The sequence below is a fragment of the Cervus canadensis genome, chromosome 19 (genome assembly GCF_019320065.1).
Source record: "Cervus canadensis isolate Bull #8, Minnesota chromosome 19, ASM1932006v1, whole genome shotgun sequence".
In the NCBI taxonomy this organism is placed as follows: Eukaryota; Metazoa; Chordata; class Mammalia; order Artiodactyla; family Cervidae; genus Cervus; species Cervus canadensis.
Genome location: NC_057404.1, coordinates 38,334,770 through 38,362,605, shown reverse-complemented (window position 1 = coordinate 38,362,605; position 27,836 = coordinate 38,334,770). Strand labels below are relative to the sequence as shown.

The 27,836-nt window shown below is 38.3% G+C and overlaps 1 protein-coding gene across 1 annotated transcript in view; it reads right to left on the bottom strand.

Moving 5' to 3' along the window:
- The window catches only part of METAP1 (methionyl aminopeptidase 1), a 51,890-nt gene that overhangs the window by 10,171 nt on the left and 13,883 nt on the right, over positions 1 to 27,836 (bottom strand). The window contains exons 2-9 of the mRNA XM_043438809.1: positions 21,555 to 21,606; positions 15,863 to 15,975; positions 14,845 to 14,905; positions 10,014 to 10,105; positions 9,196 to 9,279; positions 6,365 to 6,503; positions 4,750 to 4,881; positions 1,803 to 1,946 (exon numbers count right to left, since the gene is read on the bottom strand). Coding sequence (XP_043294744.1) covers positions 1,803 to 1,946; positions 4,750 to 4,881; positions 6,365 to 6,503; positions 9,196 to 9,279; positions 10,014 to 10,105; positions 14,845 to 14,905; positions 15,863 to 15,975; positions 21,555 to 21,606 — 817 coding nt within the window. The remainder of the gene's footprint in view (positions 1 to 1,802; positions 1,947 to 4,749; positions 4,882 to 6,364; positions 6,504 to 9,195; positions 9,280 to 10,013; positions 10,106 to 14,844; positions 14,906 to 15,862; positions 15,976 to 21,554; positions 21,607 to 27,836) is intronic.

The window sequence follows — 27,836 nt, the reverse complement described above, 5'->3', positions numbered from 1 at the left end:
CTTCCACTGTTAAAGGGAACGCACAATAGGTGACCACAGGGCTTAGCAGGAAGGAACAAAGTCGGCTACTTATTATCTATTGCTAGCTTTTACTTTGCGCACAATTCCAGCTGAAATAAAAAGGACCCTGTGGTCTGCTAATAAACCCTTACTGATTTATGTCAAATGCTATGCTTAAGTGACTTCTCTAGCTTCTCCTGTTCAGAGGTTTCTCACTCGTTTCCCTTTCTCGTCACAACTATTGATGTCTTGGATTTTACCACCTCACACCTGGATTTACGGAAACAACTGTGCATTAGGCTGACAAGCCTGGCTAGCTCACACTTGTAATACATCCCATGCACCACTGCTAAATTTATCTTCTCAAAACAGCAACTTCACCTTGCCATTCTTCTGCCAAAAAATGTTCTGCAATTCCTTAAAAATGAAGTCAGACATCTTCCATCTGGCACTGCCCATTTCTGGCTCACACGTAACCCTTAGCCCAAACTTATCCTGTCTCTGTTCAGTCTGTCTCAACCTGAAGCACCTATTCATGCTTCCCCACCATGTGGAATGCTCTTCCGCATCTTCTCCAGCAAACCAAAATCTCATTCTTTATTTCTCCAAGACTCAGCGCCAAACTGCTTACATCCTTACTAGGCAGCAAGGCAAAGACTGATTCTCGAAAGGCAGACAGAACCCAGGGACCAATCCTACCCCTGACATTTATTCACTAGTTTGTGTGGACTTAAGTAAATCAGTTCCCTAAGCACAGACTCCGCTTTTTAAAAAGAGAGCTAAGAAATTATTCATAGACTTGGGATGCACAAACGAGATAACATAAATCATCACCATCATCAGCATCGTCATTCTAAAAGTTAACTTTAAGTGCTTTCCAAGCAAGATCTCACTTAATTCTAGTAACAGTTCTAGAGTAGGTACCATTCCCTGATATTGTATATATGAGCAAACCTAAGCCCAAGAAGGTATATGAAAGTCTCTACATAGCAGTGGCTCCTCTATATTTATTAAATTCCTTCTTATGTTACCTAATGTGGACAGCTTTCATTTCCAGTACTAAATAACAAACTTACTCCCATGTGTCTTATCTCTTCAAGAGAAAAGGTTCTGTAAGACTAATCATCCAACACGTCCTTGTTAATCTATCAGACAGCACTCAATTTGAGGAAAGGATACTTTGTCTATTCTCCTCTATTTATACCAACAAAGAACGCAATATCTGACATGTATTAAGAACTCAAATCAAACTTAGCGGAATCAATTTCATCTAAGGAGTCAGAATACATGTGGCAGGGAGTGTTGGCTGTTCACCAAAATTACTATTTTCCTTTTCTTCCAGGGTACTCAGCTAGATCACATTTCCCTACCTCCCTTGCAGTTAGTGTAGCCATACGACTGAATTCCTGCCAATGAAAAGTAAATGCAAGTGATTTGTGCCAAGTCCATGTTGGCCCACTAAAACTTCCCAAGCGTACCCTTCCATGCTTCTCCCCTCCTCCCCAATATCTGTAAGATCAGAAAGGGAACCCCCAAAGTGACCCTGAAAGCTATGCGCTGAAAGTGACAAGAGCCTGCATCAAAGAATAACTGTTCCATCCACCCCCAACTGTGACCAAACACACAGGCTTTGGACTATTGAGAGCAAGCTATGTGCAGAGTATACACATTTTGCGGAGCTATTTATAACAGCTAACAGATTATTCTAATAGATGCAAAACAGTGGGTCCTGTTACATGTTTGGGAAAAAAGATCTGCTAAATAAACAGCTAGCCAAGACAAACTCTTTGGACAGTACTTACTGGCGTAGTGGGGTACATTGGGGGCTGTATGAAAAAGCTTGTGGATTCCATGCCCACAGTAACTTCGAACAACTGAAAATCCATTGGCTTGTGCGTGCTTCTGAATAATGTTTCCCAATTCTCTGTATCGAACACCAGGCTTTACTGAAAGGAAAAGAGAAGACTGGTGGCAAACAGAAAGAATAACTGATAATTACTAAGCAATCACTGTCTATGCCAGGAACCATTCTGGTTTTACACGCCTACACGTAAGACTTTCAAGATGAGGAAACCGAAGCTCAGAGAGGCGAGACTGCCGGGAAACGGTGAAGCTGAGAGTCAAGCCGGCAGCACCTGGTTCCTCCTCTGCTGCAGAAGAGGAGGGTCTGTGCAGAGTCAGCGGCTGGGAGAGGCACCACTGCTCTCTGAACAAAGAGACTGGAAAACACACTTCTCTTCCTCACCTTCTCTAAGGTCAGTGGGCTTTCCATTAAAGCGAGCAGGAGAGATAAGAGAATAAAGAGCATCAGGAGAAAAAGGAACATTCATCAAGGAAACTGACTTCTCTTTAGTTTCAGTCTGGTCAACTTTTCAAAGAATTGCTTCCCCTGGGCATCTTTATCCCCATGTAAGTGGTTCTCAAATTGTTCATTTGCCTCTCAATAAAATCTTGGGAGTAGGATGTAGAAAGGTACTTCTCACTATATACTTCCTGCCCTGTTTACTTTTTATGACTTTCACCATTGTTTAAATAAAAACCAGAAGAATGGTTCTTATTGTTGCTACGACTCTCCTAGCACTGGGACCCCAGGATTTGGGCTCTGCTGGACTCATGGGGGGTCCAGCCACAGTACTGGGGGTCCCCCCTCCCTACAGTCTCCTTCTCTGCCGGTTCATTTCCAACCTGAGGTTCAGACACACCATATCCCCTCCAGCCAATCACATTTCTGGGCAAATGGCTTAAGGAATCATTTTCATAACATTTACTAGCTCTTAACCATATGGACCAGCTTGATTGTTTTTTTATTGGGAGGTGAGGCAGGGGAGATTAACAATTTCTGAGGAACATACTGACTTGCATAATGATTTTCTTCCATTCCCACCCAAGCCTTCTGACCAGCCCCAGTCAGCAGGGAGGAAAGCAAAATTTTAACCCATGCTGCACATACAATAAAGGAAACACCTGTACAACAATAATGATGCAGTGTGAGAATGGAGACTTCTCCCTAATTCTCAAGCCAGAGGCCATTCTGGTCCCAGGGGTGTACTTCATAGAATCTGGAGACGTTTTTGTGACTGTTACAACCTGGAGAGGTAGTGCAACCGGCCTCCAGCGAGGAGAGACCAGGCATGCTGCTGAGCCTCCTGTGATACACAGGACAGGTCCCCACGACGGCGTATCAGCAGACTCAGAGCGCCACGGACGTGCAGGCTGAGGAGCCCTATTCTGGAAAGCTAACTTCACAGCTGGTTCAACTCTCCAGAGCTCTGAACCAGGGTGGGCAGTCAAATCATCAGAAAACAACAGGCAGGAATGATCCATACACAGCAGTTAACAGCACTTCCCAGAGATTAGCCAACTTCTACTCTTGGCTGTCTATTGTTCTAAAGATTTTGGTTCCTTGGCAAGTTTCATTCCTGTGACTTTGTAAAACAACATTCCAGCTATCTGGTTATTTCGATCAACTCATAGAAAAGCAAAAGGGATATAAATATTGAACACAGAAACTCTAAAAATTATTTAAACCTAAAGCTTCCAAAATAAGATACTAAATATTAAAGTTCTCATCTCACAATACCACCGTGAATATCAAAGTTTTCAAGTATAATCAACAGTGAATGAAAAGGAAAGGAAAATCTCACATGCTGATATATAAAAATAATCACATGCTTTCATTTTTCATTCCTCCGACTTTATTAAATTAGTGAAAATTACATCATCTCCTCTGTTTGCCTAAGAACCCTGTCCTGTCCTATATAGTGCAGACGATACATCAGATCTATTTAATAGTGGGGGCAGGGCTGGATAATACATTGACCAATAATGCTGAAATGCTATGGATTTCAACTGAAGAGTTGTTTGCCCTCAAACTGTCCTTCTAATAGTCTGTTTACATTTGCAACAAGCCTTTCTTTCTCTTTTCTCACAAGATAGTGCATAAATTTTTAAAAACCATGGATGAACTGTTTGTATGAACAAAGACAGACACAGTCTGAGAAAAATCCCACAGAAATACACCTCACCAAAGACATTATTCACTATAATAGCAAGACATCTGGAAAACACCAAAATCCAGTAGGGGAATAGTTGTAGACATTTTTATACTGTGGAATAAAATATAAAGCAATTTAAAGAATGGGTAGATCTATGCATGCAGATATGTACATATTCTAATATGGAAAGATCTCTAAGATATTATTAGTTGAAAAAGTACTAAATTACAGAATACTACAAATATTATGATTCCATTTAACCTAACTCAACACATACATACAATTATGTGTAATAATGTACTGTGGATAAAAAAACCTAAATGTTAAAAGTGGACACCTCTGGAAAAGAGAGATTAAAAAAAAAAAGGAGAGACAAGTATAAAGGAAAATCACTCATATTTTTCTCTCATAATCTGATGCAGTCTTACAGTTTTTTATAATAAGAGAACAGAACACTTATGAAAGAATTAAAAAGTAGGAGAAAAGTTACAGTCTGGAACTATCCACACATTCTTCCCCATTTATCAGCCAATGAAAAGGAAGATAAATCATAGACAAGACAAAGCAATAATCCAGTCCATCTTCATCAAGGGATTCTCAAGTCACCTTTAAACCTACTGCTGCCAGACCCAAAGCTAAGGCGGGTAGGGCAGAAGCACAGCTGGAAGGGACAAGGCATGCATGGTGCAATGACAGGTCACTCAAGGCCCACGCTACCCAGCAGCTTCAGCGGGTGCCCAGCACTGAGCCTCACCTGCGTCAATGGCTTGCATCAGGCACTCATACGTGGTCTGAACCAGTTTCCGAGCTCCCTCATCCACGTCTCCAACAAAAAATGTCTCATTCAGGTCCCCATGATAACCATTCCGATAAAGAGTGATGTCCACTGCAAAAGAATGTGCAAACATAAAGACCACATTCATTTTTATCTCAAAATTCAAGTTTTGCCGACATGACAGAATCAAGCAGGTTAATGAAGAAGATAACTTCTAAGCAACACCAATGAATACATAACACCCAATAGATATTTCTTGTCTATAATACACCTAAACTCACTGTAGAGGACACGTCCATGGTCACGCAGCACAAGCCCGATGGTGGGCTTCAATGCTCTTAGAGAAGCGATTAGCTCGTTTATGGCAAAAGAATAATCTATCCCCCAGGATACATTCCAGCAAGATCAATAACCCAAGTTAATAACATTAAACGAAGGACTCTGCCACACTGTGACATTAAACAGAAAATACTGCTTTCTCTCATTATCTTTAACAAGTTTTTCCTCATCCTATTCAATCAATAAACAGAAACATTTATACTGTTCTACAATTATTTTTCAAAAACTCATTTGCCTCACTTATTTGTGACTATTCATACTTCTCTGTCTTCATATTTAAAAATATAGGTTACCACTACACCGCTAAGCTACGCTAAAATAAATGTATCTTTGAGAGGACACTGAATTAGTATTTTTAAACCACAAATCTTCAATCAAGTTATAATATCACAGTACAGGTGTCCTGGCTCTAGCACAACACACACATTCCTGAAAAACCTCATATAATATGCATGCATGCAAAAAAAGAGCTTATATGTAAATTAGCATTGGGCAGACCTCTCAAAATCTAGGGAGTTTTATAAACTGATACTCCAACTGCAGCAAAAACAATTCAGATAAAAACTGTCAGTCAAGTCTCCACTACCATTCACAGCCAGCATCACAGCTGGTCCATTCTCTGTAGCCTTTAACACTTGGGCTCATGCTCCCTTGTTTGATACATAGATTCTTGAAAGTATCTTAAAGAAACCAAGTTCATCAATATTAAAAATATCATCGAGGGGAGCCTAACTCATCAGTTTATTTTTTAATTACAGACGGAACTGTCTTGGCAGCTTCTTTCTCTGCACTCGCAGTTTCCCAAAATAGCTTAACACAGTGGTGCCTAAAGCCACTTTCTGAACTTCTTAATTCTTAACATCAAGGACAGTACTTCTGCAGGATTTTGAGCCTTTTTTCTTAAGGTCTTCACATATTACTAATAAATTCTCTTTATCTGTAATAGTGGACTAAAAGGAGTAAGAAAAACAATCCCACTTGAATCAATTATTAGTTCCACATTTCATTGACAACCTCCATTTACCAGTCACATATTAAAATTCTGCATTAAAGAACTTGTAACAAACACATTATATTAGAAGTATCTTAAAAGCACTTAACTGAAAACCACAAAATAGGTTTCCAGAGATTTTAAATTTAAGTTTTAAATATGAAAAAAAGTAAGTTAAAGACAAGTGAACAAAATGCAAGTCTCTATCAGACTCCCAAAATCTTGTTTCTTTGCTCACAGCAACAAAAGTCACACATTTCTTACCATTAACAATATCACCTTCTTGCAAGGGCCGTCTGTCTGGAATTCCATGGCAAATCACTTCATTCACTGAAGTACAACAAGACTTGGGGAAATTATAATAATTCAGAGGTGAAGGATAGCAATTTCTTGCAATGCATGCCTATAATAAATTAAAAATAGGGTAATTTGGAATGTGCAAAAGAAAAAGCTAGTATGCATGCAATTAATCAGATTTTAAAATTTGAAAAATGTGGAAAAATTTGTTGTACAGATGTTCCCAATGAAAAACCTATTTAATATTTTATTTTAGAAACAACAGTAGATACTACCTTTAATATCAAACAGTAGGGCTTCTAACAGTCAGCAAACCAGTTTACTGATAATTGCAAAAGCAATTCACGCATGACAAAGATTTACAAACATATACAAATGTCATTATATGAAGATTTATTTTAGAATTACTGACTCCTTATGAAAAATACATTAAAGTAAATATTAATGTGCACAGTTAATTTTAACTTCTTATATAAATGCCTCTATCCCTATGAACAAAAAAATGAGTACTAGTAATAATTAAGAATCTGCCACTCTGCCTGCAACGTGGGAGACCAGGGTTCAATTCCTGGTTCAGGAAGATCCCATGGAAAGGGGAATAGCTACCCACTCCAGGATTCTTGCCTGGAAAATTCCATGGATGGCGAATTCCATGTGTACTAGAACTCCTGGTGTACTGCAGCCCAGGGGGTCACAAAGAGTCAGACCTGACAGAGCAACTAATGCTTCCACTTTCAAAGCATCTCCAGAGACATTCATACAGAACAACATTCATGCGGGAACAACAAAGCAATCACTAAGAAAACGATCTAGTTCTCCATAAACAAGCCTTATGTTACTTGGATGTTTTGATCCAATGGTAGTCACGGCATACATAATTCTCTTTCCATATTGCCGCAGTCTTCAGACTAGTAATTTTTAAACAGCTGCCTAAAATACAGTTTGTGAAATGCACTATAATTTTATTGGTAATTCTACTATTACTGAAAATTTAGTTTTTTCAACTATAAATATTATAACCAATAACTACATGCCTATCATTTTTCCTTTAACAATCTGCTTCTATAATTCTCACAGCAGTACACACAGTAGTTAAGAACACACAGAAGCAGACTGCATTGGCTAAAAATGCCAGCTCCAGTACTTTCAAGTTGAATAACCATGGGCAACTGAACCTGTCTCTGCCTCAGTTTCCTAATCTGTAAAATAGAGATGACAGTAGTGCCTACATCAGAGTTGTTGGGAGATGAGATGAGTTGGTAAAAGAAGCACATAACAGTACCTGGCCTATAGGAGGCATTCAAACTGCTACTGGTGCATAACCATATACAACCCTGGGCCATGGCCGGTGGGGGGCGGGGGCAGTGAGTGGGCACAATGAGCCCCTCCCTGCCTAGTCCAAAATCCACATAAAACTTGACTGCCCCCCAAATTTTACTAATACACTACGGCTGATCTTACCAAAAACAGAAACTAACACATACTTTGTATGTTATATGTATTATACACTGCATTCTTACAATAAAGTAAGCTAGTGAAAATATTATTTTAAAAATCATAAGAGAAAATATATTTACAGTACATATATATATTTACTGAAAAAAATTCACATATAAGGCCCATGCAGCTCAAATCCATGTTGTTCAAGGGTCAACTATATTTTATAATATACTGAATATCCCAAAATTAGGATTTATAATTTCAAATAAAAAAAATGTTATAGACATTTTTATAGCTCAAGACACATTGTCAAATATCTTTCCAAAAGGATAGTCCCGATTTAAATCCCATCAGCATGTAAAAGAGTACCAGTTTCACCATCTTCACAGAGGTAATGGACATAAATATCTTTAAAATACTTCCTAATTTAGAAGGTTTTATGACTTGCATTTGTTTGATTACGAGAGCAGGGTTAATTAGCCTCCCACATGATTTAGTAACTAGTTACTGCTCTTCTGTTATGAACAACCTAACCATATCACGTGTGCACTCATCTACTACAGGGCTTCAAGGTCTCTCCTTGGTGAATAAGCAATCTTTCTTTTAAAAAGTATACTGGGACCTCCCTGGTGGTTTAGTGGTTAGGAATCTACCTGCCAAAGCAGGGGACAAGAGTTCGATCACTGTTCCGGGAGGATCCCACACGCCATGAGACGAGTGAACCGGGGTACCACCACCACTGAGCCCGCACGCCTCGAGTCTGAGCTCCACAAGGGAGGCCACCGCGGCGGGGAGCCCGTCGCTGCGGCAGAGTAGCCTCCCGCTCGCCAGGGCCAGAGCAAGCCTGTGCTCAGCACCCACGACCCAGCACAGTCAAAGAAACTAAATAAAAAAAATTTTTTTTTTAATATCCCTATACTATATTTACTACAAACATGTGTCTGGTCTCTTTGTAGCCTTGTTATTGTAAATAGACAAAAAATGGGAACATTTTTTACCACTAGTTTCAGAAGTTATATTCTTTTTGACTTCAGAATATTTGACACACGCAGTAGCATGATTTACCTAAAAGCACTAACAAAATTAATCATCTTGTAAAAGCTAAACTAAAATGTTATGAAATGTGAGGTTTCGGAAACAAGGTACTTCGGGCTTACCTCAGACCCCAATATCAGATACTTACAGGTGGGATAATGTCTGTTGAATACTTTTTATATTTGAAACAAAGTGAAAAATTTGCTTTCAAATAAGTTTTTAGCCAAGTGTAGATATTCAGAACTTAGGTTTACTTTATTTACAAGTCTGAGACATCTAACAGTATAAAAAAAATTCTTAAAGCATAAAAGTAAACTTCTTACTAAGTGTACAGCATGATCTATTTCTTCAGTAGTTACACCTGGTTTAATCATCCCAGCGGCAATGTCCAATACTTCTCTAGCAAGCTGTAGAAGAGAAACACTTCATACATTCGAGAAGAAATGAAGTAGCATTAGAAATCTGTACCCTCTGTACTAACTTAGATTTTATGGGATACTGACAAAATGAATCTCACCTTGAAAATTATAATCCTGAATTTTTATTTTATAACTATTTACATGTATTTCTAATATATTTCTAATACCCATTAATAAACTTGTATGTATGTCTGTGTAAACATATAAATAAAATTGGTCTAGCTAGCAAATAGTTTAATTAGTACATTTGACTGATTTCTACATGAAAATGTACATCTTAAGTAATCTAAACAATAATCAAGTGATGAAGTTTGAGGCTTCTCACAATTCTACAATGGAGAAGGAAAGAGAGGGAAATAAAACAATAAGATAAATGATTTTCATCAAAGAACCACAGCAAATAACTATTACATAAAGAATGGATGGAGAACAGGGTTACTGCATAGTACAGGAAACTATATTAAATATCCTGGAATAAACATAAAGGAAAAGAACGTATACATAACTGAATCACTTAGATTGTACAGCAGAAATTAATACTTATAACACTGTAAATCAACTATACCTTAATAAAAAATTTTTTTCAAAAAAAAAATATATGTATGGCCAGTCACAGTCTTACTGTGTAACATTTGCCATCTTTGTACATGAGCAAATCATTGACTTCATGTGTTGGAACTACTTAAACAAGTCCTATACTGGGAGGAGAGGAAAACTCTTACCCTACATACGAGCCGCATCCCTTCTATATCTTCAGATGAGAGTAACTTAATTTGAGAAGTACCTTTAAGAGCTTGCTCAGATTCAGACATTCCTGGAAAAGAAAATCACTAAGTAAAACCAAAATGAACAAAAAGATGTAGTATATAAAAACATAATTACTCCCCAATGATAAAATAATAGTCAAGTCTATTTCACACAATGGTATGTCATAATATGGGAGGGTGCAGGTCAGGGTTTCTGAAAAAATACTTTCAACATGAAATTTGCTAAACAAACTGAAGGAAGAATTCTAAAGAACAAATTTTCAGATTTATTAGAAATCAGTCAAGATGGCATATTTATTATTTGACAGGCAGTGTGTTAATAAGGTCAATAAATGATTTACATTTGAATAGCACCATATCATTAATATATATGTTTTCATGACCATATCCTTATGTAGCAAGCATATATCAACAACTGATGAATTAATTACACTCATTTATTTTTTAAAACTGGAACCTAAGTCAGTGTTTTTCAAACTGCAACTTGCGATCACTTAGTGGCTGTTAGAGGGCTATGGCTCAACATTTTTTTTTAAAGTAAATAAACTGAACAGAAAATAGACTATATACAGGCTGTTGTGAAATGTTTGGCTGTTAATTTATACACACACACACATATGTATATAGATTATGTTATAAAATACAGTTCTCACTCTGGTTCACGATCCAAAAAAGTTTGAAAAATACTGCCCTCAGAATTTTCACTAATAAAATCAGCTTAATTTATTCATATACTGAAAAGCATTAAAGCTAGTATAATAACAATTTCAAAATCTGACAAAAAGACTATAACCATAAACTACTCTTTATAAATGCTGATATAAAAATCCCAAATAAAATATTATCTAACAGAATCCAAAAAACACATAGTACATCATGAATTGAGTGAAATTCATATTGGAAAGACAGGGATAATTCAATATTAACTATCAATATAACTCATCATAGTCACAGATTAAAGAATGGAAAATAAACGATCATCTAAAAAGATAGCTCTGCTATGGCTGATTCATATCAATGTATGACAGTTTTCATTGTAAAAAAATAAATAAATAAATAAAAATAAATAAATAAAAAGATAGCTCTGATAACACAGCCAGCTACCACCTTTACATGATAAATACAAATCTCAAGCCAAGAACCAACATCATGGAATGCCCACTATCCGCAGTAGTATTGTTAGCACTGTTCTGACAATACTGCAGATGTATTTAACTAGAGAAAGAAATAATACATATAAATTTAGAAAGGACAAAATCTTTATTAATTTCAGATATGATTATATATCCCTAGAACAAGGGAACACCTGGAAAATAACTAGATATAAGAATTCAGCAAGTTGGCAAATTATAATATATAAAAATCAATAACTTTGCCATATACAAAGTGAAAGTGAAAGTTGCTCAGTCGTGTCCTATGTGACCTATGAGTGACTTTGCGACCCATGGACTGTACAGTCCCTGGAATTCTCCAGGCCAGAATACTGGAGTGGGTAGCCGTTCCCTTCTCCAGGGGATCTTCCCAACCCAGGGATCCAACCCAGGTCTCCCCCACCGCTGGCGGATTCTTTACCAGCTGAGCCACAAGGAAGCCCAAGAATTACTGGAGTGGGTAGCCTATCCCTTCTCCAGAGGATCTTCCCAACCCAGGAATCAAACCGGGGTCTCCTGCATTGCAGGCAGATTCTTTACCAACTGAGCTATGAAAACAACAAATCAAAAAATACAGAAAATACTATATTCACAAGAATAACTTAAAAAGATAAAATATCCAGAAATAACTTAATGTTAAAAGACCTAATAAAGAAAATTTTAAAATACCACTGAAAGACATAAAGGAGACTAATAAAATAGAAAAACATACCCTGTTCTTGGATAGGAAGACTCAATATTGTAAAGGTGTCAATTCTTCCCAAGTTAGTCTATAAATTTAATACTATCCCCATAAAAAATGGTAATAGGACATTTTTAGAAACCAGACAAGCTGATCCTAAATTTCACATGGAAAAACAAACATGTCAGGAAAATTCTGAAAAAGAGGAAAGATGGGAGCAACAAGGCCTACCAAATATTAAAACACTCTATAGCTATAATAATTAAGAGTTTGGTAATGGCATACGATTAGACAAATGGGTTAATGAAACGGAACAGAATCCAAAAATAGACCCAAAGATATATGAAAATATAATACAGTGATATAGGTTACACTTTAAATCAGTAAGAAAAGGACTGATTTTTAAAAACAACCAATGATGTGACAACCAGATATTCTTCTGGGAAAAAATTAAATTGCAGCCCTACTTCACTCCTAATAATAAATAAGTTTCACATGGGCCCAAAATTTTATCACACACACACACAAAGAGAGTAAAATCACAGAAATAGTAGAAGAAAACATAGGCAAATATTTTTATTATCTCTGAACCAAAAAGGTCTTTCTAGGTCATAAAGCCATAAATACCTTAAAAGAATACACTGACAAATTTTACTACAAAATAATGTTGAAAGTTTGTCATAAACATAACGTTATAAACAAAGACAAAAATGTAAGTATCTGCTTGGCAGAAAACATTTTATAGTACATCAAGAGATTATTATTTTCCTCAATACAGAAAGTTTTTTCCATACTGACTTACAAATGTTCTAAGTAATCTGAGAGGGGGAAAAAAGGCTAAGGATATGAATAGACAGTTCAAAAGGAAAAATACAAATGATCTTTAAAAGTAAAGAGACAGGGACTTAAGACTCTGAGTTCCGAATACAGGGGGTCCAGGTTCAATCCCTGGTCAGGGAACTAGATCCCACATGCTGCAACTAAGACCTGGCACAGAACAATAAATAAATTAAATAAATAAAAAATAATAAAAGTAAAGAGATGCTCAACCTTACTCATAACTTAAAAATGCAAATTAAAGTAATTGCAAAGTATCATTCTTCATCTTTCAGATCAGCACAGATCATAAAACTTGGTAACATACTAAGCTGAAGAAGACAGAAGAAAACAAACTCTCACATGTTTTTAACCAAAGAATCTCTGAGATTTGTAATTATCTCTCAAAATTTTTTAAATTCATGTATCCTGTGATCTAGCTGTTTTACTTCAGACAATTCGATTATAGAAATACTCTCGACATGTGCACAAAGATTTAATTACAAGAACAGGTCCTGTGGTCAAATTGGCAGAAATAAAAACCTGGAAATAATCTAGTAATAAATTGGAAAAAACCTAGAAATAAATTAATAGGAGTCTGGTTTAATAAATTATAACATGTACACACAGTGGAATACTTCACTCATTAAAAAGAAATGGCTTTATGTGAACTTATATGGAATATTTACAACATAAAATACAGTAACACAAGATGAAAGGTGTATGCTTGTTCGTTTTTTGTATAATTGGATGGAGAGGGTGCTAACGTGTGTATGCATAACAAAGACTGCTGAAAAGTTCTGCAAGAAATCATTAACAGTGATTACTTCTGAGGAAACGTACTCACTTTTCCCTTCATAACATTTTATCCTACCAGAATTTACCTTATCTATGTACTTGTTGCTGTATTTGGGGGGGGGGGGGCATGCAGGATCTTTAGTTGCAGCATGTGGGATCTAGTTCCCTTACCAGGGATTGAACCCTGTCACCCCGCACTGGGAGCGCAGAGTCTCAGCCACTGGACCACCAGAGAAGTCCCTATCTGTGTACTTTTTAAAGATACAATTTAAAACTATACTCTAGAATATCAAATACACTGTAATAAAACTATACATCCTCAACAGTATTCTATCACTCAGACTCTTTCCCTTCAATTTATCTGAAACAATGGAGTTTACTTACATTTTCAAATTAGATTCAAAAGAACTTAATACAGTTCCTTTTTTCCTTAGAGAAGAAAAGCAACAGTAGCTTACTTTAGTAGATTAAACCACATGAAAAGGCTGATATTCAACCATTTTTGACATGCAAACTCAGCAATTTCACAGAACCTATGCTGTAAATTGGGCATCCCTGGCAACTCAGTGTTAAGAATCTGCCTACAATGCAAGAGACTGGGGTTCAATCCCTGGGGAGGGAAGATCCCCTGGAGTAGGAAATGGCAACCCACTCCAGTATTCTCGCCTGGAGAAGTTCCATGGAGAGAGGAGCCTGGTAGGCTACAGTCCATGGGGTTGCAAGAGATGGACATGACTTCTCAACTAAACCACCACCATGCTGCAAATTACCTATCTTCTCTGTGTCTCACTATAGACAACAGAACCCACCTCGGGAGTGCTGAAAGTATAAAATGGAGTAATACACATAAAGAAGTTGACACAATGCTTGACACACAGTTATGAAAAAATAAGTATCAATTACAGAATCATCAGCGTCACCATTACTCTTATTGTCATCCCATTACTACTATTTCTATTACTGCTACAGAACAGTCTTCAGTTAGGCATGCACTCAGGGCCTGAACCATCTGTTTTTATCTAAACAGGTATTATGTAATTAAGGCAGGAGAACATGTTAAAATAACTTTTTTTAAAAGCTAGAATTTTATATAACAACACAAAATACAGTATTATGTTGGATGTAGCCTTTAACAGCTATATAAACAATGTCTTCAGAATTGATTAGATTTCTAGAGTGAGGAAAGAATTTTTAATTCAAATATTCTAGTTTATCTTGGAAAAAAAAATAACAGAAATGCAGCAATGAAAATTTTCTACTAAAAAGGTACTCTTTTCCTTCGTAGTAGTCATCAAGCGCATAAACTGAAAATGTGAAGAAACAGCATAGCAGAATTTACCTAAAGGGTGATCAGCATAATCTGGTCTTTGAATATAACTTGGCACTGGCCTTGTTGGCATCTAAAAACAACAAAGAGGTTAGCTGGATCCGATTCAAATGTGAAAGTAACTTTCATTATTAAAATCTACTAACAATGCAAATAAAAGTGGGGGAATAAATACCAAATAAAAAAGTTCATTCATCTCATTTAAATGAAAAAAAAAAAAAAAAAAAGCTTTACATGACATCTTAAATATCACAACATATCTGTTTCGTGAAGATTGAGCTTCACTTTCCTGGTGCTATTGTCATGCCCTTTCCCAGAATACGTAAGTAATAGAGAGAGTGACGGAGGGCACTGAAGACCTGAGATTACACGCAGACAAGGAAGGCGCCTGTGTTGCTCCAAACAAACTGGTGAACGAGAATGATAATGAAATGATGTCTCGAACTAAATGTACACCATTATGTTCCTGGTCATTATCTCTGGAAACTATAATTAAAGAGACTTTCTTATATTTTTCCAAATTTTAAAAATTAAAGATGTACTTCTTTAATAAAAAGACAACAGTAAAAAGAATTTAAATATTTGAGAATGACAAATTCCAACTTCATTCAATTCCGAGGGTAAGATTCTGAAGTCAGTCTGCCAAGAACATAGGAAGGAGCAAGAGTGGCAGAGAAGTCTTATCTAAATTAAAGTAGAAATATATCACAGTAAAAAATTTTAGAAAAGTAGTAATATATACTCCCATTATGCTGGCCTAAAAATATCTATTCTACCTCATTCTTTTTTAAAAATTAAAGTAGTCTTGATCCTTAATCTAAAATTTCTTCTGCTTCATCCATGACTGGCAATTATTCCTACTAACTTGTAAACAACATACCATAAAAGCTAAAAAGTTAGAATGTAACCTTAATCCTGATCACATGATTCATAATCGGAATACAAATCATAAGAACCATTTTTAGGAAACTGAAAATCATGAAGACTGGTTTAAAAAAAATATTAAATTTTTATTACCTTATTTACTCACCAGTGGATAATGGGGTCTGAGTTTTCCAGTATATCGATAACCTGCCCATGGATCAGTGTTGATATCCCCTTCTACAGTCCAGGAAGACACTTCTCGCTTGGCCTTTTCATCTTCTAGGATATGGATGGATGAATGACAGAAAGAAATGCCTCAGTGCTCAAGCTACTAAGCAGCAGCAGACTTTTAACAATCACATACTTGAAAGCCAAGTCAAAGAGCCCAGGCACAAAATCAAGCAAGCTTCCACCTTAACCTGAATCCCCAAAATACTATGTTCTTGCTCTATCCACAACCCTCTGACTCCTGAAAGATCTAAGTGTCTTGGGAGAAAAAGCCCCAACTAAACATATTGTCAGTTTTTACACAATGCTGAATAGGAATAGCACATGGTCAAACTCCTTTTCTCAAATAAATGCTAAATGCATTCTCTCTACAATGTCAATTTATAGGAAGCCTGTTTTTTGAAATATAAGATATGAGCCTAGGCAAAACTTCCCAGCTGAGGGCAGACATTATGAATGGGTTCCACGTTTTTACTAAAAGAACAGATTCTAAATAATTCCCAAGCAAATTTAAAGTTTAAAAAAGAAACTTCTCACTTAGCTGATGACAGACTGTCAAGTAAACATTTTAAGTTGCTTTGAAAATTTTATGAGTATCATTTGCTTTTTTTCAGGAAGGAGGTAACAGAAGGGAGTAGGAAAAGGCAAAAATAGGGGGAGGGAATAATCAATCAAAAGTAACTGAAAATTCATTAGAAACATAAGAACCAAAGACCCCACTACCAGGTTAGTTAATAATATATAATGCTGCATTATGTGAAATGCACCTTAAATCTTTTTCACACAGAACATACCCTCAGTGGTATCTGAGCACATTGCTCTATCTACAAACTAAAATAGAACTACTAACATGAGACTTTAAATAGCAGGAATTCAAACCCCTCCCACACCAAGTAACAGCCTATACACTTCTCAATGCATACCAATCTTTTCCTGATTACTGTTACACTATCACAAGTTTTAAAAGTCAGGCTTCAAATGATTTTAGAGAAAAAACTCCCCTTTAAGTGATCTATTTAAAATACAAAATGGGAGAATAGATATCACTTTAAGCTAAAGAGGAATGGTGAAATGAGTAAAGGTGGTCAAAAGGTACAAAAATCCAGTCATGTGATAAATAAGTCCTGGGGATATAATGTACAGCATGGTGACTAAAGTTATCAACAACAGAGAAAGATAATTCAGTCTCACTGTCTCATTTTACAGATGAGGGAACAGGGTAAGTTTGGTTCACATGGGCAGAGAAATGTGGAAATGGTGCTTTCTAGTACAGTATTCTCTCCACAAAGCACGTGGTCAACTTGGGAGTGAAAGACCCTTGATGTGCAATTGACAAGAATGCAAAAATACAACCAATCCATTCACACTATTTTGGAAGAAAATATAATAGTACTTATGAAGTAAAAGAATAGAAAAGAGTAAGAAAAGAGAAAGAAAAACTCTACTACGCTACCAAATTTTAGGTATTTTTCTCCCCTATGAAGTTCAAGAAAGCCTCTGTGAATGCTAACGTCAATAGGAAAGCTGTTTTTCATTCCAGGACAAAAATGGACTCTATTCATTGCCACTGGGGTCAAACATTATAGTGAAGTGAAAGTGAAGTCGTTCAGTGGCATCCGACTCTTTGCGACCCCAAGGACTGTAGCCCACCCAGGCTCTAACCATGGAATTTTCCAGGCAAGAGTACTAGAGTGGGTTGCCATTTCATTCTCCAGAGGGTCTTCCTGACCCAGGGATCGAACCCAAGTCTCCTGCATTGCGGACAGACACTTTACCGTCTGAGCCACCAGGGAAGCCCCCAAACATTACAGAAAATAGTTTAAAACACAGACCAACTGATAACCTGCTTTAGCTGTAATAGCACCAAGTGCTTCTGTCTGAATTATGAAACTCAAGAATAATTTTCACCAGAAACATAGCACAGAACAGCAATCAAGACGCAGGCTTTTTGCTTTAACATACTCCAAGGGAGAGTGCAGGGAAAAGGATGGCTGTAAAAACCTTTCAAAGCTCCCTACTGATCTGAATTCTGAACTGTCCACAATCAATTTTCAAGAGAATTCAAAGCAGACCTCAAACAAGCATTATAACCCAAAAGCTAGCTACACAAGAATAAAATATGGCAAGTTCTTTTCTAATCTCTAGGTATAATTTACTTAGGGAAAGTCACTCTTCCAAAATAAATTTTACTTAAACTATTTAAGGATCAATTTGATCTAAGCCCCTAAGTCCTAGACACATAACAGAAATCCAATAAACAGGAATTGGACTGGGGGTTGGTAACAAGATTGCACACTAACTGCTCTTTTCACAAAGACCGTGAAAGCATAGGACAGCAGAAACAAACACTGTAAGCTGTCTTTCGAACATCACCATGCAACAGGGCCAGGTAAGCTGCAGGTAGTGTCAGAGAGCACCCAATACGTACAAGGTCAGATCTCAAGTATTACACATCACATTCTTCTTTCTCTAAAACACGTGGCCTCCTCCAGTCAGCTTCCACAAAAAGCTGCCCGTATCTAAGCTCTGCCTGGGGCAGAATTTTCTGACCACAATCCTGACTCAGTTCTCCCAATAAACGACTGTAGAGCGCTTACTAATTACTGCCCATTTAACCCTCACAATGAACCCATGATTTCGGTAGTTTGGAGGTGAGACTTAGTAATCCGTGCTCACAAAGCTTGGTGCAACCAGTTCTGAAATATTACCTCTTCCCTGTACAATCCAAAACTCAAGCACACTAGCTTGGGAGGGCAGAAGAGGAGAAGAAAAAGTATTAGTTAGAGGTGGCTGGTTTGTTCTGGCTGCGCCACGTGGCCTGTGGGGATCTTGGTTCTCCAGCCAGGGACTGAACCCCAGCCACAGCAGCGAAAGCACTGTGTCCAGCTGGACCATCAGAGAATTCCCACAGAGGTTCTCTTTTTTAAAGTGAGTTTTTATATCATATTTTTGGCTATTCAAAAGACACTTGTCAAACGCGTCGACACGGCGACAAAGAAACTGAGTGTGTTAGTGTTAAGTGTAAAAGTGTAGACTAATACAGTATTGAGATGTGAAGCGCTACAACTTACACAGATCAGACTAAAGGCAAATGCTAATACTACGTAAACTCTGGCAGTAGGTATGCGTAGGAAAAATGCACCCAAGCATCAGCATTGCAGGGTTTTCAAGATGTTACAGCCAAGTGGTCTTCTTCCCTAGGACACATGAAAAATAAATGTTTCTCTTTAACTCACACTTGGAAGTTTCCTGAGGCCTCATTAACTTCTGCAACCAAGAAAATTCCTCCAAGTCCAAGTTATTTCATTAGCAAACTCTAGCAAACATTTTCAGAAGAAATAATACCACTACTACACAACCTCTTCCAGAAAAAAGAAGGGGAGGAGACATTTCCCATTTTATGAGTCCAGAATTACTCTAATGCCAGATCCAGTCAAAGATATAAAAGCAAATTACAGACCAATATCCCACATGAACATAAATACGAAATCAGTTATCTTCAATTAGAGATCAGTACACAGAACTATTTGTTATGTTGTCTCACTATCACTTCTCGGATTAAGTGAAAGTGAAGTCGCTCAGTTGTGTCCAACTCTTTGAGACCCCGTATAGACTACCAGGCTCCTCCGTCCACGGGATTCTCCAGGCAAGAGTACTGGAGTGGGTTGCCATTTCTTTCTCCAGGGGATCTTCCCGACCCAGGGATCGAACCCAGGTCTCCCGCATTGCAGGCAGACACTTTAACCTCTGAGCCACCAGGGCTATCTTTTAAGACACCCTGGTTGCTTCCCAGCCCAACCCTATCTCTTATTTCTTTTTTCCCCTATTCCCTTTCTCATTACTCATCTTAGCTCTGGAGATCATCTTTCCCTTTCTGGAGATCATCTTAGAAGACTGTCACCCACTATGGTTATTAGGGCGTGAAAAACACAGGACCTGAGGGCTGACTCTACCCAACACCACCCAAAGGGATCAAGAATATTAGGCTCACCCAGTGAACCTACGTCCATCAGATCCAAGAGGGCACAATCTGCAACATGGCATCATACTAAACTCCAGAGATATGCGTAAAACACAAGTAGTTTCAGTCCAATACAGTAAAAACTACTAGGGAATACCAGCTGTTTAGCTGTCTTGCAGTATAAGTCATAATGAAATAGTTCTACCTTCAGAAACCCAACACTGAAGAAACAGGCACAATTCAATGAGCTGGCAAACACTTGGGGAAGAGACTCAAATCAAGTTCTTTTAGTAGCATACTCTTTCACCTCAATCCTTCAGTTCCCTATGCTTTAAGTTCCTGGGTGTCTGCGTGCATGCTAAGTTGCTCACTCACGTCTGACTCTTTGTGACCCCATGGACCACAGCCCACCAGGCTTCTCTGTCCATGGGATTCCCAAGGCAAGAATACTGGAGTGGGTTGCCATGCCTTCCGCCAGAAGTTCCTGGGTAATAAAATGTTAATAATTGGCTCAAAGAGCTCTAAAATTACCTAACACATCTGATGCACAGTATTTAAAGTATGAGTAAATAAAATAAACTGGCAAAAAAATAAAATAAAATAAAATAAAGTGGCATATTTAAACCTATTTCTATCCTTTAATTTGAGGTAACAAATCCTGTCATTTATGTTTTTTTAAACTCATTTACTCACAATCACTTTTCCTTATCTCTAACCATATTTCCTCCCACAATAGCCTTAGCACTTCCACTAAATACAGACTTCACTTTACATAACCACAGAATGTCTTTTAAATTTTTATTTCCTTTTCCTTCAAATGGTGGTTAAATTGATTTCAATAAGATTTGGAAGGTATATAAATATAAAACAATCCACCAAACTTTACTAAATCAGCAAATTCCTTAAAAATACAAAGTAGATGAACTAAAAATACCAAAATCAGTTAAGCTGAAAAAGAAACCTTATACCAAGAACCATATACTGTCTGCCAGTCCTTCATCCATCAGGATGGCAATGCTATAAGAACAAAAAGTCCCTGTCAATTTCCCAAGTAATTGTGATGAGTTGTCTTGAGCTAGCCACCCTAAAGGCTTAAATTTATAGGACCAGTAGCCAAAGCAGGACAGCAATAGCTAAAAAAGCAGCCAACAGTTTCACTTTGTGGTGTTTCACAGAGGAACTTCAAAAAAGAAAATTAAACATCAGGCTACAAGTAATAACATTAAAACACCAAAAGAACAAAGTGATACAATTCTGAGTTAGACAAAGCAATTGAAATTGACACTAGACAAAAACAAAAGCAATCTGATTAAATGGAGCTCCCTTGCCCCTGCCTGCAACATGCAAATGCTTCAAGTACAGGAGAGGGAGGGCACCAGACGCCAAGGTCAGGACACTCTCTGGTGCTGCTCAAGCCAATCCAACCATCATAGCAATCATCTTGTGTTTTCACGGTACATATGCAATACAAGATTAACAAAGGTATTACTCAGTCATATTTTACTTACAGGATTGAATACCACAAAGCACAAAATTGTCCTAATTCTAGCTTCTGGGATTATATTGCCAGAACACTCAAATACACACTTAAGAGAGCTGGAAGAATTCTTGTCTTCTGCAAGAAGTCACTTCTAAGAAAAATAATATAGAGATGTTTAACTTTACTTACTTGCTTTCTTATGCAGTAACTTGTGAGTTGCCCAACTTCCTTTAAAACATTCCTAAAAAGAACAAACATGAAAATCAGCGTCACTTTCCTTAATTGGAAACATTTCAGTCATAGTTATATTTCAATTTTATGTTATCAAATTATTTTGAAGTATTTGAAAAGAACCCTGAACCAATGGAGCAATCATACACTAGGAGGAAAAAAAAAATAAGGAAAAATTTGCAGATTCCTTCATGATATAGTAGTTTGATTCCCAGTTCATATATCACTACTATGTTAGTATATCCCAACACAGATAACCATTTTCAAAATGAATTTTATGTTCTACAGACAATGCAGTCATTTTAAATGCTTGTTCAGGGCTATATATAATATCTTATATGTCCAAATATTCAAATGCAGTTTGAAACTAGAAAGTGAACATCTTTAATGTTTAATGATACCATCTAGGCTGAGTATTCATTTCACTGTATCAATTCCTATAGTGCAATACTTCACTTTTTCAGACCACTGAATCCTTTGAGAATCTTGGGAAAGTAACCATTCTCCTCCACAGGAAAAAATATATCTATGCATATATCTATATATATAATGTACAGAGTGCCCTGTGGGTATAACATGCACTGTATACTGATATGAATGAATGGATGTGTATGCATATGTTTATATGTACATAGGTGCTGGGCACTCGGTAGTAAACAATATAGGTCCATTTGAGACAAATATTACATGGCTAATTACACAATTAAATACATAGTTTAATCCTAAGGAAGCCTATGGGCTTCCGTGGTGGCGCAGATGGTAAAGAATCTGTCTGCAACACAGGAAACCCAGGTTTGATCCTTGGGTCCAGAAGATCTCCTGGAGGAAATGGCAACCCACTCCAGTATTCTTGTCTGGACAATTCCATGGACAGACGAGCCTGGTGAGCTACAGTCCATGGCGTCACAGAGAGTCAGACACAACTGAGCAACTAACACTTTCACTTTCTTAAGTCCTAAGGGCTAAAAAGTAAAATACACAGTGCTATGAGAAGAGGTAGAATACAAGAACTAAAGATAGAGGCAGGGGTCAGATCATGTCGAAGAGTCCTAATGATAACAAAAGCCATTAAAGGATTTTAAACAAAGGAACAACCTGATGATAACTTGGTTATGCATCCCTGATCTCCATCAACAAATCCAAAATTAAAACTCCGTTAGTACACAGAATGGTTCTGAAGAACTCCAAAATACCGGCTTTTAATACAGGCAATCCTTGCTATGCATAGTAGTGTAGAACCATTAAAAACCACTGTACAATCTGTAACCATAAAAAGCAGTCTTCAAAATCAACAGCAAAAATTTAAATTGTTCCATGACCTTTAAAACTTTTTGCCAACACATTAAAAACTCTCTTACTCTAGGTTATAAATATATAGGAAACTGGAAAACTTATTTAGTATATTGTAATTTAAAACATTAGATATGTTGAAAATTAGAGTATTTTACTTTTTTATTCAAAAACTTATCAGATGTACAGCAGAAACCAACACGATACTGTAAAGCATTATCTTTCAATCAAAAATAAATAAGTTAAAATGTTGGGGAAAAAAGCCTGATCAGGACTAATCTGAACCTGTGTGCCACCTTCTCACTGAGTAACTCAGCAGATGGAGTGAGCATCTTTCTCGTGCTTGGTACACTTTCTAGGTTTGCAACCGTTTCCACACTTTATCCTTTGCACTTTAAATACCTCTGAGAGTTCCTTTAACGTAAAGCTCTTGTTGATGTCCCTGCCCCTAAGACACTAGTGATTCTTTTCATCACAACCATTTTCCTCATTTGTAACAACCAGCCTGTTTCTGAGTTCCTCTGACTGCTTGTCTAGAGTCTCTAGAATGGTGGGCAATGTCAACATCCCCACAGTCAGCTATTTCTTCTACAATTCCATTTATGTTCCACTTAGGTTTCACATCCACCACTAACACCTAAGCGTTTCTTTGCTGCATTTTCTTCTTAGCCAATCCCTTCTTTCAATGAATCGCTTTTGTAAAGTGTCATATAAGTTTATCACTGGAGAACAAGAAAGCTAGGCAGCTACAGGCTCTGCTGTCTACAAGAGAACCAAGCAACAGACGCCCAGGGACCAATCACTGACAGGCTTTGAAAAAAGTAGAGGGGCTGGTCGCTCACTAATCAAGATGCAGGGCTGTGATTTCCGAGGTCATCTGAGGAATGAATAGCTAGCAGTAAAGTCTCATGTACTTCGTGTCATTACCCATGTGGTTGGGAGACTGGTTTTAACTAATCTGAGGTTAACTAAATTTATGCATATCAAAATTACAAAATAAGATCTTCCTTTATATAATTGTCAACCTGATACAACCTATTTATAAAGCTTTTCTAAATAGGTTATGTGAACAAAATACTTTTGCCTCACCCAGCATCTTTTTTTACCCTCACAGAAGCTGACGCATATTTCCTTAAATAAAGTAACATCTCTGTCCCAACTGATTCAATTTAGAGAACACAGAAGTTTACATACCAATTTAAATCAAGAAAGGGAGGGGGAAAGAACATCAGAGAGGAGAGGTAAGAGAAGCATTTAAAATGTTACCAAAAATTCACCGCCTACTTATTACTAAGGATAATACATACTTCATAAAGGGCTTGTAAGTAGGAACAACTTAAAACTCACATGCTTTTCTAAACTAAGTTTGAGGCAATGGCAAAAATCATGGGCTTTTGAGGTCAGCCCTGTACCCTGGCTTGATCACTTATAAGCTCTACAACATACAGGGAAAAAACCTTAATATCTCTTAAGTCCCACTTTCCTCAACTGTAATGTAGGGAAAACTGTGTAAAAATGTGTGGTCAATAACAAGTGCTCGATATTAATTATTATCCATTTTATTATTTTTAAAAGCAATTTAAATTTGGAATTTGAAAAGATGGTACACCTATATACCTTCAATGTGTGCATCAACCCTGCCCTGAATTCTTAGCTGATGAAAACTTATGGCCATTAGGCAGCTAGCGATGACTGTGGGCTTTGTAGCTAATGAGCATCACCCTTCCGGCTTCCCTCATGGCTCAGTCGGTAAGGAATCCGCCCACAATGCAGGAGACCTGGGTTTGACCCCGGGTTGGGAAGATTCCCTGGAGGAGGGCATGGCAACCCACTCCAGTATTCTTGCCTGGAGAATCCCAGGAGGAGCCTGACGGGCTACAGTCCCTGGGGTCGCAAAGAGTCAGAAACAACTGAGCGACCAGGCACAGCCCAGCATCACTGTTCAGGGAACCTGCGCATCACGGAAGGGGATCCAAGCGTGGGAACAACCTCGAGTTTGCACAGACTTTCCAGCCAAAACAGCAAAGAACACTGAGAACAACAAACAGCCTGCCAGTTCAAGGGGTGTGAGCACAACCTGTGACTAACCTTTGGCAGGGTTATAGGCCGTGCAGACACAAAAGCAAATAGGAAGGCAGGTTTGGGTTTTTTTAATTTAAAAAACACTGAGCTTGGGAACTCCCTGGTGGTCCAGGGGTTAGGACTCAGCGCTTTCACCGCCATGGGGCAGGTTCCATTCCTGGCCAGGGAACTAAGATCCTGCTAGCCAGGCGGCATGGCCACAGAAAAGCTCTGAGCAGAGAAGCCAGTGGCCATACTGCAAAGGAGACAGAAGTCAGACTCACGGGCTTCGTGGAGCTCCGGAGCCCAATCAGAACGTACGGCACGGCCATCTGAAGAACCACTGAGCTGGCGACGAGTTTACCATCCTCCCCCACCAAAAGCACCAGGAGCAACACGGAGGTGAGCACCAGGGCACACGGAGTGGTCCAGAAGCCCTCCAGTTCTGGCTCAAGGAACAGAAAAGGGAGCCCGAGTGCTCAGAGTACAGTCCACCTTCTCTTCTCATCCCTGTCCTCTCACACCCCAAACCCCAAGTGATCCTGAGGCAACCCACAACATGAGCGTGTAGGAGCCAAAGCGCTGAGCAGGAGATATCTCTTCTCTAATCAGTAAAGCTGCAGTCCGGACAGGATGGGGCCAAACCCCTTTACTTTCTTCTGTCTGTGACCTCCTTGTCATTTGGCCCAGACAAAGGCACAGTCGTGACATACAGCAAAGGGAGGTACCTAAAACCCCACTTTTCCGGCCAGAGGACCAAAACCGAGAATTCCCAAGGAAGGCGCTCCCTAAAGTGACCCCATCAAGTTGTTCGTAATGCAAACTACTGATGTGTGTGAGAAGAGCACTAACAGAGACCGTCGCTCAGGTCTCAGGACAGACGTGAATGGCGCTGCAAAGGCTGTGAAAACTGAACTGACACTGGAACCACAGAGGCAGGTTAGGACTTGGAGGCTGAATCTAACCAGGTTAGTTAAGTAAGTAAGTAAGTAGTCGCTCAGTCGTGTCCAACTCTTTGTGGACCCATGGACTGCAGCCTACCAGGCTCCTCTGTCCATGGAATTTTCCAGGCAAGAATACTGGAGTGGGTTGCCATTTCCTTCTCCAGGGGATCTTCCAGACCCAGGATCTTCCAGACCCAGGGATCGAACCCAGGCCTCCAGCACTGGAGACAGACGCTTTACCGTCTGAGCCACCAGGGAAGCTAAAACTTAAAATATCAACATTCTCCACAAGATTTAAACAAGACTTAAGATTTCATAATATGCAAAACTTTCCACAGGATACAATCTAAAATTATCCAGCATATAAAGAACCAAGACAATCTCAATTTATAAGGGAAGTGAGTCAACAGACACCAGTGCTAAGCTGACACCAATGTTGGCATTAACTGACAGAATTTAAAGCAGCTATTATTAAAACGTTCCAACAATCAACCAAAAAACACTCTTATATCAATGGAAAAAAAAGAAAATATTCGGGAAGATATACAGAAACACCAAATGGAAATTTTAAAACCGAAAAATACAATAGCCAAAATAAAAAATTAACTGGATATATTCAGTAGCACAGGCTTCCCTGGTGGCTCAGCTGATGAAGAATCTGCCTGCAATGCGGGAGACCTGGGTTCCGAGTTGGGAAGATACCCTGGAGCAGGGAAAGGCTACCCACTCCAGTATTCTTGCCTGAAGAATTCCATGGATAGAGGAGCCTGGCGGGCTACAGCCCAAGGGGTTACAAAGAAAGAATCAGATCCGACTGATTAAGCACAGCAGCAGCATCCAGTAGCAGATGACAGAAGAAAAATTCAGTCAACTTGGAAGACCAAAAGAAACTATCCCATTTGAACACAGAAAAGATTTAAAAAAAAAAAAAAAAAATACAGAGCCTCAGGACCAGTAATGACAAAAACAGAAAACTACTAAGGATAAAGAGGAAAATTACATGATGATTTTTTTAAAAGGCCAAATAACTGAGATGATATAACAGTTTAAATTGTATGTATCAACAGAGCTTCAAAATTATGTACATAAAGGAGAAAGTAACGTTAAGTGCAAAGATGAAACAAAAATCCACAATATAGTTGGAAACAAAAATCAACAACCACTTATAATAAAAACTCTCAGTAAACTGGAAGAGAATTTCCTCAGCTTGATAAAGATTATCTACAAAACGTGTACAGATTACAGCAAGTCCCCTATTTACAAACAAGTTCCATTCCAAGAGCATGTTTGTAAGTCCAATAGTCCTAAGTACCCCACTAACACAATCGGCTATACAGTACTGTACTGTAATAGGATTATAATACTTTTCACACAAATAATACATAAAAAACAAACACAAAAAATAAAAAATCACTTTTAATCTTACAGCACAGTATCTTAAAGTACAGTAGTACAGTACAACAGCTGACATACAGGGCCCCGAGTAAACGGGCCGCCAGAGTCACGGACTGGAGGAGGGAGAGGCGGTGGGAGGCGGCAGAGCTGCAGGATCGTCCGCAACAGCACACAGGGAAGCCGCAATTTCACGCATGCTTGACGTGGACGGCACAGGTTCTGGTTCCCTGATGTTTTCAATTCTATCTACTCTCTTAAAACCACAATCCAGCGATGTCTAGGCAGTAGCTCTTTTTTTTCTCAGATAATCCGTAGCACTGGATGGCACTCTGCAACCTTCACGTACCCTTCTTCGTTTGGGTCCTATGCCTCAAAAACTAACAGCGCTTCCTGAGATAAAGCAAATCCCCTTGCCATTTCCCTTGTCGTGAATCTCTCTGGTTCTTCGGTTACTTCTTCCTCCTGTCTCTCTTGGTCCTTCCCCTGGGCCTCCGATTCCACCAGGTCTTCATCAGTAACCTCCTCGTGTTGCACGGCAACAGTACTTCAC